Source organism: Lates calcarifer, linkage group LG17 (assembly GCF_001640805.2).
Source record: "Lates calcarifer isolate ASB-BC8 linkage group LG17, TLL_Latcal_v3, whole genome shotgun sequence".
Taxonomy (NCBI): Eukaryota; Metazoa; Chordata; class Actinopteri; family Centropomidae; genus Lates; species Lates calcarifer.
Window position 1 is genome coordinate 10,311,672 of NC_066849.1, and position 14,264 is coordinate 10,325,935.

The window sequence follows — 14,264 nt, forward strand, 5'->3', positions numbered from 1 at the left end:
TTACTTAAGGCAACACAAAATGGAAAAAAGGAGAGAAATGAAACAAATATAATAGGATTCTCATTCGTTTTTGTAATTTCTCTAATGTAAAATATTGGATATTTTAAGCCCCTCAGCAGTTTTACCAACACCACAGCCTCTCTGCACTGTGTGATAGGTTTATTCTGAGGAAAGAATTCCAGTATTTTCAATAACAGTGTCAGTGCTCTGTAGGCTGAGATTTAGCTGCGTCCCTCAGGCTGTGGGAATCACAGGGGACTTTTTTGTTTTATCTGTTTCAGTGATGTTGGGGTGTGAAAGGTGAGACCAGGACTTAATGGTACCTTAACCTTTTGATTGAATTTGATTTCATCACACTCACATTTTCATTGACAGTGTATTAAGCTGGAGATACTCATTAAGTGAGCTACATCTACTTTGTGGTTTACGATTGGAGGCTGGAAAACAGAGTGATTGTGAGCACCCTTCAACAGGTGGTCACTCTACATGAAGTACTCACTTAAGGGCAATGAAAGGGCTTTACTCCTGTTTGTGAAAATGTGACAAGCTAGTTCATGAGTGAGCAAGCCTCTTCACACAGCCATGCAGGTTGTTTACAGATAAATGGTCTCTCACTGCAGAGACAGAGGTGAAAACCAACAAAACAACAACAAAAAACCCACTATCAGTTCTAAGCAATTGCATTTGACAGAAAAAGCTCTGCACTTGAGTGTTTCCTGTGTGAATCCAAGCAAGGGAAAAAAAAAGTTCGGCATTAAGATGGGGGGGGGGGGGGGGGGTATTAAAATCCACCATGGAGTAAACAGATAAACATTAGTGAGATATATACAATGCACAGGGTGAAGGATGCCATAGCAAGAATGGTAATGAGAAACAAAAGCAAGATATAAACTTAGCAGGTGTGCTGGCTTGCACAACTCTAAAGAAGGAAATAGTCTTTTCTAATGTTTTGCTAAGAGCCATGTTGTTTCCACATCACACTTCTTAACATCTGCCTTGTAGCCCCTTCAGCTAGGGGCTAAGACTCCAGATGACACAGATACACAGCACATACAGTGCATGCTTGCCTCAGTCTATGACCATAATTTTGGATGATTATTAACTGTTATCAGGTATAAATCAGATGAGCTCGAAAGCAGTGCAAGAGCTGACTTTTGTACTTTGGTCCAGGCTATACTGACAATATTTCATAGGTGACTGGTAAACCTAAACAAATGTCAGCTGTAGAATCAACAAAGACATGCAATGAAGACCTGATGGTTTATATTCCAGTATCATCAGCCATTCAGCCATCAGAAATAATGACAAAATTATCTTATTTAAGCATTGTTTGAATTGTCTTTGTGTGTGTGTGTGTGTGTGTGTGTGTGTGTGTGTGAGAGAGAGAGAGAGAGAGAGAGAGAGAGAGAGAGAGAGAGAGAGAGGGAGTACTATCTAAGTGTGTATACATGGTCTTGGTGATACTCATGTTGTGGGGACCTAAATCTGTTTAAACAATTACATTATGAGGACACATATTCCTTATCAGTACAAAAAAGCAATAATGTTAATCATTTCATTTTAAATGATAAAGGTTAGGCAAGTAGTAGTTAAGGTTAAGGTTAGAGTAAGTCTCTAGTAAATGAATGTATGTCAATGTCCCCTGAAGTCATAAAGACAAGACTTTATGTGTTTAACTTGAGGCTATGAGAAGTGCGGGGAAACTTACTTATTTAAGAAGTACCGCCATTTGCGTGTTATTTATTATCTCAAAACTGATGAAGGTAAGGCAGATTAGGTTAGGTGACATAGGGGCTTTTATTACAGATTCTGTCTGACATTAAATTTGGTGAAGAAAACATTATGACTTGTTAAAGCTATAAAATTTTAAGGCTATGACTCAGGACCAGACTTGAGTCTTTAGGGCCATGATTAATCACTTTTCCCCACCTCAGATGCCCTAGTTTGATATATTTGTGTCCATATTTGCACTCCTCTGATATAGAACGTCACTGAAACCATTGAAATTCAGGCCACCAGCTGAGACGAGGTGACAACATCCACCCAGTGATAATGCAAATCAGCGGCACTTTGTTTCCTGGAGCCTGGTCTCTTTGCTCAGACTGGCTACTGCATACTCTGTGGTTAAACAAGGCCATATTGCCATTTGCTGGAAAGATGTAGGCGTGTATGTGTGTGTGTGTGTGTGTGTGTGTTTCCCTAGCTCTCAAACTGATATGCAATATAGTCCTTTGGTTCATCACAACACAGACTTTGAGCATTCAAAGGCAGCTCTCTGACTCTCCAGTCTTAAGTCTGTCTGTTGTTCGAGAGCGAGCACATCCAATATCCTTTGATGCATGTCAACATAAAAGGGTTCATGTGCTCAGGGCTGTGTGAAAGTCCGTGCATTTGAGTGTGGAGGGGTGGAGGTTGTGTTTGATGCAGTAGGTCAAGCTACACTGACTTTGCCTTTACACAGAGGGATGTGCCGCTGCAGCTGCTTTTAATCCATAAGAGCATTTGAGTGGGACACCAGATTGTTTATGTTGTGCTCTGAAAAAGAGCTGGCACAAATACACGTGTGTGTGTGTGTGTGTGTGTGTGTGTGTGTGTTAAGGGGGAGAAGGGTGAGCGCAGCTTACGATCCATCTGTCCCTGTTTCCCCACAACTCAATGCGGTGACAGACAGTGACAGTGAGTTTTTAACCTTTTCTTTTTGTTGACACAGGATGACCAAGAAGCCCATCCCAATGCACAACTCTACAGACAAGAAAAAATACCCCACCAGGCAATTAAAGTATCATTTACTCATCAGCCAATTATTCACCCGAGCCTTTTTTGGATCTGTCTCGTGCAGCCCTGTGAGGCCTCTGAATACAGGCAGGTCTTTATTCACCGAGTGCCAGGACTGCGAAGGGTGGAAAATTAGGAACTGAATGAGACACACATTAACACTGATTTCTGGAGAAAAGGCCTTTCGCTTAGAGACTAGAGCACATCTTTACTGTAAAATAATGCCTGGGAGGAGGAAATACCTTTAAAAAGAGCAACAGGGTCATATTAATTATCAATTTCTGATTATGTTTTATTAGCTTCTTATTCTCTGTAATTCTTGGAAAAAGACAGGATCTTTAAAAACTAAAAATAAGTCAGTATAATAAACAATGGATAACAATGTGTGATGACAAAACTGATACACAGCTCTGTTACGCCAGAGATCCAGACATTTGGGTAAAAGACAAGTTTTCTTTTTAAACAAAAGCTTTTCATGTGTCTGTGTGAAGCTCCTCCGTCATTGTTCTTTCATCATCCCACACACTCTATTGCTTAGTTGTACTCCTCCACAAATGATAAATTATAAACAGCTTGAAAAAAAAAAAAAAAAACCCAAAACACTCAAACAAACACCCACAACTTGGTTAATGTATGCTATTTAAACTCTGTTCTTGCATATTTGAAACTAGACATGATATGATGAAACATAATTATTAAGCAATGTGACAAACTTGCATTTCATTTGTATCCAAATGCGTAGAGGAAAAAAAAAAAGATCAGGCATACTGATAAATAAAAAGTTCATAAAAGAGCTTAAATTTGAATATTTCTGTCTTTGGTTGCAAAGATACAAACATAAACAGCAGGTACACTAGGTAAAACACGCACAAAAGTTAGACTTTGGTTCATAAGAAAGCACAAGAAAGCCTGAAAATCCTGACTTGTCTTCTCTTGAAAACAAACTGAAAAGTTGTAATCTCATCTTTCAACTACGAAGTTTAATGACACAACACTCAATGCCTAAGGTTCAAATATATCAATTCAGTTTGGTAAAACCATTTTCCCCTTGGCAACACTAATTTTGGGAGTGGCTTTTAACTTCTGTGGGTAAGAACCACTGACAGTTGTACCTTTAAGATGAATACTTTAGACAGAACCTCACGCCTGGTCGTAGGCTACGAGTGCAGCGAGTCTGAAAGATTATGTTTTATCTAATGAGTCAGCCCAAAAAGACTTAAAGAGCGCAGCTGACATAATCTTGCACCAGTTCTCTTTGTATACAATCATTATGATACAATCTTTTATGAGAAAAAAAAAAGCGGCATCTGCAGAAAAATGGGACAATTAATTAGTGATATTTCCCCAAATAATCAGAGCATGAAGAACAATAAACCACAGGGGAAACAAAACTCGTTTGAGACAGTTTTCTATTGTTACAATAAAATCACACCAGCAGCTAGAAAAGGTACTGTACCACTCTTCCGTACGCATTTCTGCATGGCAAAATCAATAGTGTTACCAAGGAGTTGGCTGTAAACCAGAGAAACAATTTCACTCAGCCTGTTTGCGGTCTAGTTTTACCTTGCAACTATAATGCAAAGGTGTAACTTCCTCAGAAGAGCTTCACACTGAACTAAACGCTGTTGAAGCTGGAAAACAACTAATGAACTATATACTGCTCTATTGTGATGAAACATGTTCCTGTGCTTATCTGCAGAGCGGAGGGAATGATTTTAATTACTTGCAATGTGAAGCTCATCAATAATTAAAATCAAACGATGGCAACAGTCAGAAAATACTTGATTCCGAGGTGAAGTTTTGATATACTAAATGACAATGCTGACAGGTGAAAATGAGGAAGATGGCTGTAAGACAGATTCTTAACAGAGGTGAAAATAGGCTGGTGGTAAAAACTGTGGCCTGTTTAATTTTAGTGTTGCTTCTCTGTTCCAGACACTTAAGGAAACAGGAACTTAGCTGACAGCTGTGACCTACTGGTGTGAGACATAAACAAGACTAAAACCAAAAAAAGGACAGGGCTAACGGACTCCAAGACATTCCACTAAATGAAGGAGCTGGAGGTATTTTCTTTCTGAGGCTCTTGAACATTAGTTGTACTTCAACGCAGTCGATAGTATGGATAATCAATTGGAGCAAGAGAGACTAAAGTTAAAGTTGTAACACCTGTACCTCAAGTTTTGGGATCATAGTCTGATTTATTACTTGGTTAAAAACAAAAAGACCACGCACTGGATGAAAATGATTTCAGAAATCTTTGCTCAGAGGGTCAGAGGAGATTTAGTTGACTGTATATAAAACAAAAAACAGACACAAACAAATGTGGAACACACTGAATCTAATATCTAAAAAGAGGTTTACCTGAGTAAAATGTTCAGTACGGTGAAAAACAAACTCATCTCTATCTTTATCTTTATCGCTATCTGTATCTTTTTCATTTTCCCCGGGAATACAGACAAGTCACCACTCCAAATCTACATATATGACATGGACAGGATACTAGCAACACCTTTTGTTGCGATGCAGTCCAATACAACACCATCAATAACTAGAAAATATTGTTAAAATCATTCCCTTTCAAACAGAATTTACTGGATGGCTTTTCTATTGGACTGTATTAGGTTGTACAGGTGTTACTAAAAGAAACTGGGGGCTCAATATAGAGAATGTAGTTACAAAGCCTTTGCTGTTTTAATAGGTGATTAGGAAAAGAAATATTCCTCAACACACATCAGAGCATGGAGAGTCTGACATGCTTCACCATTATCCATTCAACTTGGGTTAACAGCAAAAATTAAAGTTACACACAAACTGTATGAGAGGACTGGAAAATTGATAAAAACTTTCGATGTGGACCACAATGTAATTGACCCATGTGATTATTTATCAGGTTGTTGCTCTGTTAATTTTTCCCCCCCCATTTAATTTCAACAAACATCCTTTTCCTATGACACTGTCAACATTATTGCACAGTATAGGAATATCTCTGCTGCCACCTAACACATGGCAGCTGTACTGTTAAAGTTTCTGCTAAAAAAACAACAATTTAAGTCTTTCACACTCGCACACTTCTGATGTCTATGAACACACTCCTCCTCTCCTCTGTGTTGCATCAAGTCCATGGTCCATTAAAGGCGTAGTGCGCCCCAAAAACAGAGCGCTACAGTATGTGAAACATTACACCCCTGGGCGCCATGGAAAGCTGAGGGACGGTTTAGAAGACTCTTTGAGACATTTCCATCTTGGACACAGAGAGGTGAGGCTTTTAAGTGGACCAGGAAAAATGGTAATGATGACGTTTGATGTCGATTGTGGTGGCGACGGTCAGGCATGTTGTACCGCCAGCTCCTGTCCTATGAAGCGGCGTAGGCGCTCCAGATACTGGCTGTACAGTTCGATGTCGTTGTGTCCTGCGCCCTCCACCCAGAGAGGCTCCACGGCCTTGGGGCAGCGCTCGAACAGAGCCAGGCCATGGGAGAAGTCGATCACCTCATCCTCTGTGCCGTGGATGATGAGCACTGGAGACGTGATTTTGGACACTTTCTCAATGCTGAGAGGAGAGATGAGGAAAGAGAGGAAATCAGATTTTAGAGAATTCAATGTGTACAACTAGACTCATAAAGCTCTGGCTCTGTGGATCAAGTCATAAAACGTGACACCCTAATGGGTCAGTGTACTGGTCTGAAAAAAGTCAATAAAATATGGAATAGATTAACCAATATCTTAATGGATGAGTGAAGCTTCATTTTGTCTAGGCCTCAACAGTAATTTGTTTTGGGCTATAAAACATGTTCACTGCTTTAAAAGTGGATACATATTTCAGTGTTATTACTTTTGCTCAGTGCCATATGCAGCAGTGATTCTTCCTAAGGGTTTGGTTTGGGTGCCTGGGTACCAATAAATGATAGTATGATAGTATAATGTAGATTAGGTATGTGCTGACCCAACCATCTCTGGAGCACAGATCTGACTGCAGACTGGAGAACACACACAACAAACATGAGTCTTGCAACTCTATAGATTTGGTTTAGAGATTTTCTCAATAGAAATTACAGCCACAAAAGAAAAGCACACAATCACCAAATACTAAAATTGTAATCAAGTCACTGCATTGAATATAGACATATTTACATAGAAGACAGAAGAGGATACAGACTGATACACATAGAGAAAGGCAGGGTGCCAGCTGCCCACTCTGAATTTGAACAACAGGCGAACACTGGAGGCTTTCTCAGCTCACTACACACACAGTGAGACATTCCCTGGTTTCCTACCACCTCTGCTCCTCACCCACTAGTACCATCTGGGACCAGACTCTGCGTTAAGGCTGGCGTTGGCTGCGACTGACCTTCGTCAGATTCAAGCCACTAAAACTAAACTGACAACAAGAACAGAAGGGATAGAGACACACTAATGATAGCATTACCCTGCGTCGTTATTGTCCGGCCAAGGGAGTTGTTTTGTGGCCAAGGTTTAAAAATAAAAAGTTAGAACAGTTACAACACAGTACAGTGAACGCCCACATTACAACTGCACACAAATGTGTGGCACAAAATCTCAGAGTAGGAGGTTGTAACTGAATATGAAGTTTATAACCAGCCATCTGTATTCTGTTATAGGATCATATCAGCACAATTACAGCCTTATTTCCTGTCTTTAACAAATGCTGCAGATGTTCACCTTATGCTAATTTTATACTAATATACTAATTCACTTTCATTTAGATTGAAGGGGTATAGGGCAACACTATGGCCAATTTAAGATTGCCATCCAATCTCAAACTCCATTTTACCTTTGCTAACATTACTCTACAACATCCCATTTAAATTAACGCTTGGGCATCATTTTGTTTTGCTTTTCATGTGTCTGTGCAATAAACATGTTTCCTTGACTGTATCACCCTTAAAGGAACAACTGTGGATATTTTAGGCTGGAGAAGGTAAAGATAAACTAAGATGAGGCATATGCCTTTGAATAAGTTTTAGAAGACTAATAATGCAGAAGCTGTCAACATGAACAGCTATTAATTACTTTTGGTAAAGACTGCACAACTAATAACACGGTTATTCTCAATTAGGCCAGATTTATTTCCAGTGGTAGTGACTGCTTATCAATATGTATATATATATATCAATGACAGGATATAACTTTGGACCCAAACTTTGCCCTAGCAATGTGCTTCCACTGAACACATCTATGCACTGTTGTATGTATTTCCAGTTGTAGGATTTCTTTCACAAAATTTAAAAACAATAATATAACAACAATAATAATAATAAAAAAAAACAATACATGTATCAAACATTTTATATTTAAGGCTGACAAAGAGAGACCAACATTCAGCAGAGACTTACTTGGGGAAAGCATCAAAGCAGTAGGTTTTCTTTGTGTCAGGAAAAGCCACTCTCATGCCAGAAGTTAGAGGTGAGTGGAGAACAACGGCAGCACACTCATACCGTGACGCCAGGTCTACAGTGGGAACTGTACCAATGCTCTGTCCATACAAGATGATATTCTCGGGACAAATGCCATACCTGGTTAAAACCAAAGAGACAGAGAAAACCTCATTATATAGGCTAACAAAAGTAGTGTGAAATAGCATGCCAGCAAAACCTAAAAATATTCAATTTAAGAGACAGCTACACCAAGACATAAAGTCACCTCCATCAACCCTTAGTGCTAGGGCTACAGCCACATCAAGGCAGATCCACTTTCACTAATGAGACATTTAATCACACCACAACGCCCTTAACAGACATGCCCCCCCCATCTCAGTCTTTTTTTTGATTCCCATGGCATCTGTCACTGCTCTGCTCTCCCAGCTCTGTCCTGATCACATCCACTACCAGCTTCATCGACCCCCTCTTCACATCCTTTATCTGTGCTTGACCCTCTTCTGCCTCTCTTAATTTTTCACCCTTTTTTTAAAAAAAATGTACAATCCACCTACAATGAAATTCATCTACATTTTAACTTCACTTGATTTGTGCCTAATCTAAACAACGCAGCCCAAGACATGGTGTAATAAATCATCCCTTGTAGGACATACTGTATAGTGTATGGGCCTTTATATCATGACTTACCGTGTGCGCAGGGCGTGCCAGGCAGCATCTATGTCTGCATAAAGGTTCTTCTCAGAAGGCTTGCCGGTGCTGACACCATAGCCTGAGTAGTCGTAGGAGAAGATGTTGCAGTTGATGCGAGTGCCGAGGCCGATGTAGAAGCTGCTCATCTGGCCCAGGTCGACTGCGTTACCATGGGAGAAAAGCACTGTAAATCTGAGAGGATACACATACACAGAGCAGGTTAGAAGAAAGGCCAATGGATATGGCGTTAGAACTAATTCAAAGATTTCTAACCTCAGCAAATGTTTGGTAATACTAGGAAATACAGCATGCATACAGTCTGTAGACTACTGTAGATCATTTTGTGATTCCCCATTGTTACATGAGAAATGTCCTTATTGCAAATGGCTACATTTCATATTGCAACTAAATATGTAAGGTGTTACCTTCATTAAAAAAAAACAAAACAGTAGTCGTTTTTAAGGGATCAAAAAACAAAACTAGAAAACACCACTAGTAAATAAAAGGAATTTAATTAACATCTTTAGTTTAGGCTTTGTTCAACACTGGTATAAACACTGGACATTCAACTGGATTTATGAAGCCGACAGAGTCACATGAAGGATTAACAGTAACATTAAAAACAAACAAACAAAGACTATTGTAAAATAAAATCCAGTTTATCATATTTCTCCATCCACAAATCTGACATGGTAACTACACTGAATTCAACCATAAACAAGCTGTTGTTAAGATAAACATACTAAGGTTATTTAGACTCCTTACCAATACATCTTTGTCTAAAAGTGCTGCATGTTGGAGGATCAGTTTACCACAATGGGCTGATGTCAAATGACTCTTACTTCTAGACATTTTGTACAACCTGAGAAGCAGAGTATCCACTATAAACACTGGGTATTCTAGCCCTCGCCTTTTATTCATGAATGCATGTTGTGCTCCCCAGAGAAATCTGATACTTTTTCTACGCTGAATGTTTTGAGATCTTCTCTCAGTGGTTTTGTTTTTGAACCCATATGGCCTGCAGCTTTGCTCTTGGCCTTTCCACTCAGAATGTGACATAACAATGACTCTGCCATATCAGGTTGAGTTTGGATTCATTTTTGTGTAATACTAGATATACATTAATACAAGATACGCTGACTGTAACACAATACTGTCCATTTCTTTTTAATTGATTTGGTAAATTAATCAGCAGCAGCACAGTGCAGCAGGATGGGTGTTAAATACTTGTATAGCTCATGAAATACTGTTTAACCTCTTAGGCCAAATGATATGAGCACTAAAAACATTTAGCTATCCCTGCCAATAAACTCAGTGACACACATCTACAAGAGAGAAAGCCACATAGCTGAACATGTTTTCCTCTGACTCACTGAAAACTGATATCTTTATCATGAACCAGAATCCACAAGTGCAGGGGAAACTCAACATTCAAGTTCCTACAAAAAATAGAAGATAAAAAAGAATGGAGAGAAAACTTCAAGAATGATTTTTGTAGAATAAAAGAAACTGGATGGCAGTGATCCACTGAAAATTCATGAGGGGCTGAGTCAACAGGGAGAAAAGTAAAGGAAATAAACCTGAATGTGCGTGGGAGAAGACTGACAAGCAAAGAGGGCGTGAAAACGCCTCTGAGGCAGTGTGATGCACAGTTACAAAATAAAGGTCAAACGAGTTGAGATCTATAATACATAAACAATCAATTATAACTGCTAAAAAACTGACTGAAAAGGTTGGTAAACCTTTTAAACTACCTACCTGGCATTAGGAACACAGCGAATGTACATGCAGCCGACTCGGTTCCCTCGGCTGGATCGAGTGAGGAACACCTCCGTCATGTCCAGCTCTCTCTGTGAGTACTGAAACTCTGCTCGCTCTGTCAGGTGAAGCTTCCATCTTCCCTCCACAGCCCCGGCCCCTCCGCTTCCAGCGACTGTTGCTCCGCTCCGTGCCCGCATACTCCCCATTGTCCCTGTCGTAGCAGGGCCTGCCTCTGGGTCTGGAAGAAAGGTGTATGTGGGCTCAGGGGGCAGGAAGGCGAGCTTGGCTGCGATGCGGCTTGGGCAGGGCGGGCAGCAGAACAGGCAGCAGAGCTCGCTGAGAGAGAGGCCATTCATCCTTCACTGTGCAGGAGGAGGACAAGAGGATCACTGTGCCAATGCATCCACATCATCCCAGTGTTAACACAATGAGATACTTATTACAATGTAATGTACAAGGCACTCAGTCCAAGTGTGGCAACAATGGTGATGAAAATGTTTCTACAACAGCAACTTTGCAACTTGTGAAGACTGTAGGCAAACAGATGAACAGCATGAGTACTAGCTCTATCTTAAGGATCTCTTTCTCACTTTAATGATTTACCACGTAATATTATTAATATTTGCTGGTTACAGCATCATATGTGATGAATTCCTCCTTTTTCTTGTCATTAGAAACTAAACAGGGCTGCAATTAACCATTATTTTCATTTTTGATAAATCACCACCAGATTTATGTTAGAAAACAGCAAAATATGCCTGTCACAATAAATTTAAACCCAAAGTGATGTTTTCAAATTGCATTTTTGTTTGACAAACAGTCTAAGACCTCAAAATATTTTCTCTACCTTCACATAAAACAAAGAAAAGCAGCAGATGATCATACCTGGGAGGCTGGAACCAATGAATGCTTGGCATTTTTGTTTGAAAAAAGTTACTAGTTAAAAGTTAATCACCTCCTAATCATCAAAAAACACTGCTGGTTCATGTTTTGTCAACCAACCATTTAATCAACTGTTTGAGCTCTAAACCTGAATACTTTATGGATGTTGGTTTAACTAAATGTGTGGGTCTTCACTTAAGGCTTTGGTGAGCCATAATTACCGTAACTCGTGACGTTCGCATATTTTAGACTTAATAATTAACAGATAAGTCAATTATGAAAACAACTATTAGCTGAAGTCCCACAAAACATTAGTCCAAACACACAATACATTAATATAACAACAACAGGAGACCTACCTGTTGAACTGAAGAGCTTGGTCTGAGGAAAAATGAGCTGTGCAGAAACAAAAATAAAACGAGGAAGACTTCCTCCTCTTCAGCCAAACTGAAACACAGGATACTATTTGTTAAGTGCCCTGTCAGCAGCAGCAGGAGGAAAAAGTAGTGGAGTCAACCAGCTGACTGAGGGAAGTGTTATTTAGAAAGTATCTGCTGTGTTTTCTGCGTGGCGACTGAAGTCCAGAGCACATCCATTTTGACCACTCGCTAAGATGTTGACGAACTGATTTTCAGATACAATGTCGTGAATACTTAAACAAAACAGCTGTTTCTTCAATTTTTTACTTGTGTTGACAGTAGGGAACAAGCGTTTCCAACGCAGCCTTGACCTCTAAGTGACCAAAACAAACTCTGAACGCTTTTCAGTTAACGATAAAATACGCACGGTGCTGTTTCCCTCTGTACGAACGAGGGAAATATCAGGAATAACGACGACTACAAGTCATAATTCACCAGAGAGAGAAGTCAAATTGTCTGCGCGTATCAGCTAATGCTACGCTAGCTCAAGCTAGCAAGAAGACATAAACACGACTGCTCAGCAGAAAACATCGCTCATTCACGGACAGATGACGTGAAACGCCGTTAAAACGCGATTCGCGGCGCGTGTATTCATCTCCTTGAATCCGCCGAGGAAGGTGCTGGCGTCTCCTCTGACTTCATGTCATTTAAATTAATCCATGTATGTGCGGTGTTTTCCTACTTCTCTGCTGTTTCACCGCATCCGGAAGCGACAGCTGACAGGATGTGACGTAAGGAGTTTCCATTGGACAATTAAGGGAAACTTGTTATCAGTCTGAGTGACGACGTAGTGTTGCGATGTTGTGTGACACACTTGAACCTAATTGTTAATTTGCAGATTTGAAGAAAAAAGGTGAATGCAGTAACCCTTGTGAATGACGTGCTCATGAATCATTACATTTACTTATTATTGGTGACTTGAATGATTGATTAAAGTTGGTGTGAGCCTATGGCATCTTATTCCTTTATTTGTTGCGCAGAACAAGATGCATCATCATTTATCTTTGTGAAAGGCAACTGATAAAATACTAGTTGTCGGGAAAACACGGCCTGCCTTCAGAGGAAATTACCGAACAGACGCAAGATCAACAGGCCCCCTGACCTCTCAGGCCCCTGGGCCAGAATCCCTGTATAAAGTGACTGATGATATTTCATGTTTGAAAGTTAAACAACTCAACTAAGACACACACCAGCCACAGTGAAACACAACAGGCAACAAAGGCACAATGCAACTACAAAGGGATGCAAAACAACCACAAACCTACACAAAACAACCAAAAACACAAAGAGATGCTAAATTACCACAGTGAGACACAAGATGACCGCAAAGAGATGCAAAACTATAGATGGAGCATGGCCATAGAGGCAACAAAAAACAAACAAAAAAAACAGCTACAAGGAGATGAAAACAGTTGAAAAGAGATGCAAAATTACCATCACAAGACACACAAAACAACTACAATCATATCTGACATATCTGTAGTCATTTTGTGTGTCTGCCAGTCTCCTGTGTAGGAGGGACATGATTCCTTTTCCTTCTCTGTGCCCAGGGGCCCATTCTCCTCATAATCCATCCATGTCTGCCCTTTTCCATCCCGAACACACATGCACACAGTCACAAACACACAGAAAGAGAGAGGGATGGGGGTGGGGTGGGGTGGGGGGGTTTCCTGTGAGTTACTGAAGAAGAAGCTTTGCTTGCTCAGGAACTACCTTTACTACTTATTACAGAGAACTGCAAATGTCAGCCTTTCAACTTGTTTGGTACGTAGCCCACCCATAGCCACCAAAAATAGGCCACCTTGTTGCAGGCTCTACACACACACACACACACACAGGTGTTTTCAGTTATCCCAGCTGATTAGAGCTCTACATCTGGTTAAAGTGTCGGGTCACACAAGTTACAAAAAATACATTTTGCCGCTTACTTCTTGTAGTATCCAACCATGCAGACATTTTTGGTTGCATCTATCCACACTTCACCTCAATACAATTAATATCCATGGTATTTGATTTATGGGGCAAAGTGTCTTCTGTCTAGAAACAATGAGGTAGTTAAATGGAAAAAATAGGTTAAGTTTTTCTATAAGTTTGGGTAAACTGACTCTTTAAAACAGGGTGGAGCTACACTGGGACTTTGGTGAAGTTAAACATTTCTGGGTACTTAAGATACAAGTTGTCTCATTTTACAGGTGCAACAACACCTTGAGGAGAGACGTCAGTAGAGCTTTGTCACAGCAGATGTCATGACACATCAAAGCAGGAAAAGCACAGGAGTATGTAATAGCAGTAATGGTGGCTTCATTTCACCTAGGGGAGGTCCTGGTATTGTGCATGCTGG

At 40.1% G+C, this 14,264-nt stretch overlaps 1 protein-coding gene across 2 annotated transcripts; it reads right to left on the minus strand.

Moving 5' to 3' along the window:
• Positions 1-3,042: 3,042 nt before the first annotated feature.
• Positions 3,043-12,651, minus strand: abhd17ab (abhydrolase domain containing 17A, depalmitoylase b). Of its 2 annotated transcripts, none has more exons than XM_018667385.2 (5): positions 11,864-12,651; positions 10,620-10,984; positions 8,859-9,053; positions 8,130-8,309; positions 3,043-6,325 (listed from the first exon to the last, which is right to left on the minus strand). In XM_018667385.2, exons 2-5 carry the CDS (start codon positions 10,976-10,978, stop codon positions 6,100-6,102), a joined length of 960 nt encoding a protein of 319 aa, XP_018522901.1. In that variant the 5' UTR covers positions 10,979-10,984; positions 11,864-12,651; the 3' UTR covers positions 3,043-6,099. The 2 variants fall into 2 exon arrangements, with proteins under 2 accessions (XP_018522901.1, XP_018522902.1); XM_018667386.2 differs by having other exon boundaries at positions 10,620-11,011.
• Between the last annotated feature and the right edge of the window lie 1,613 nt (positions 12,652-14,264).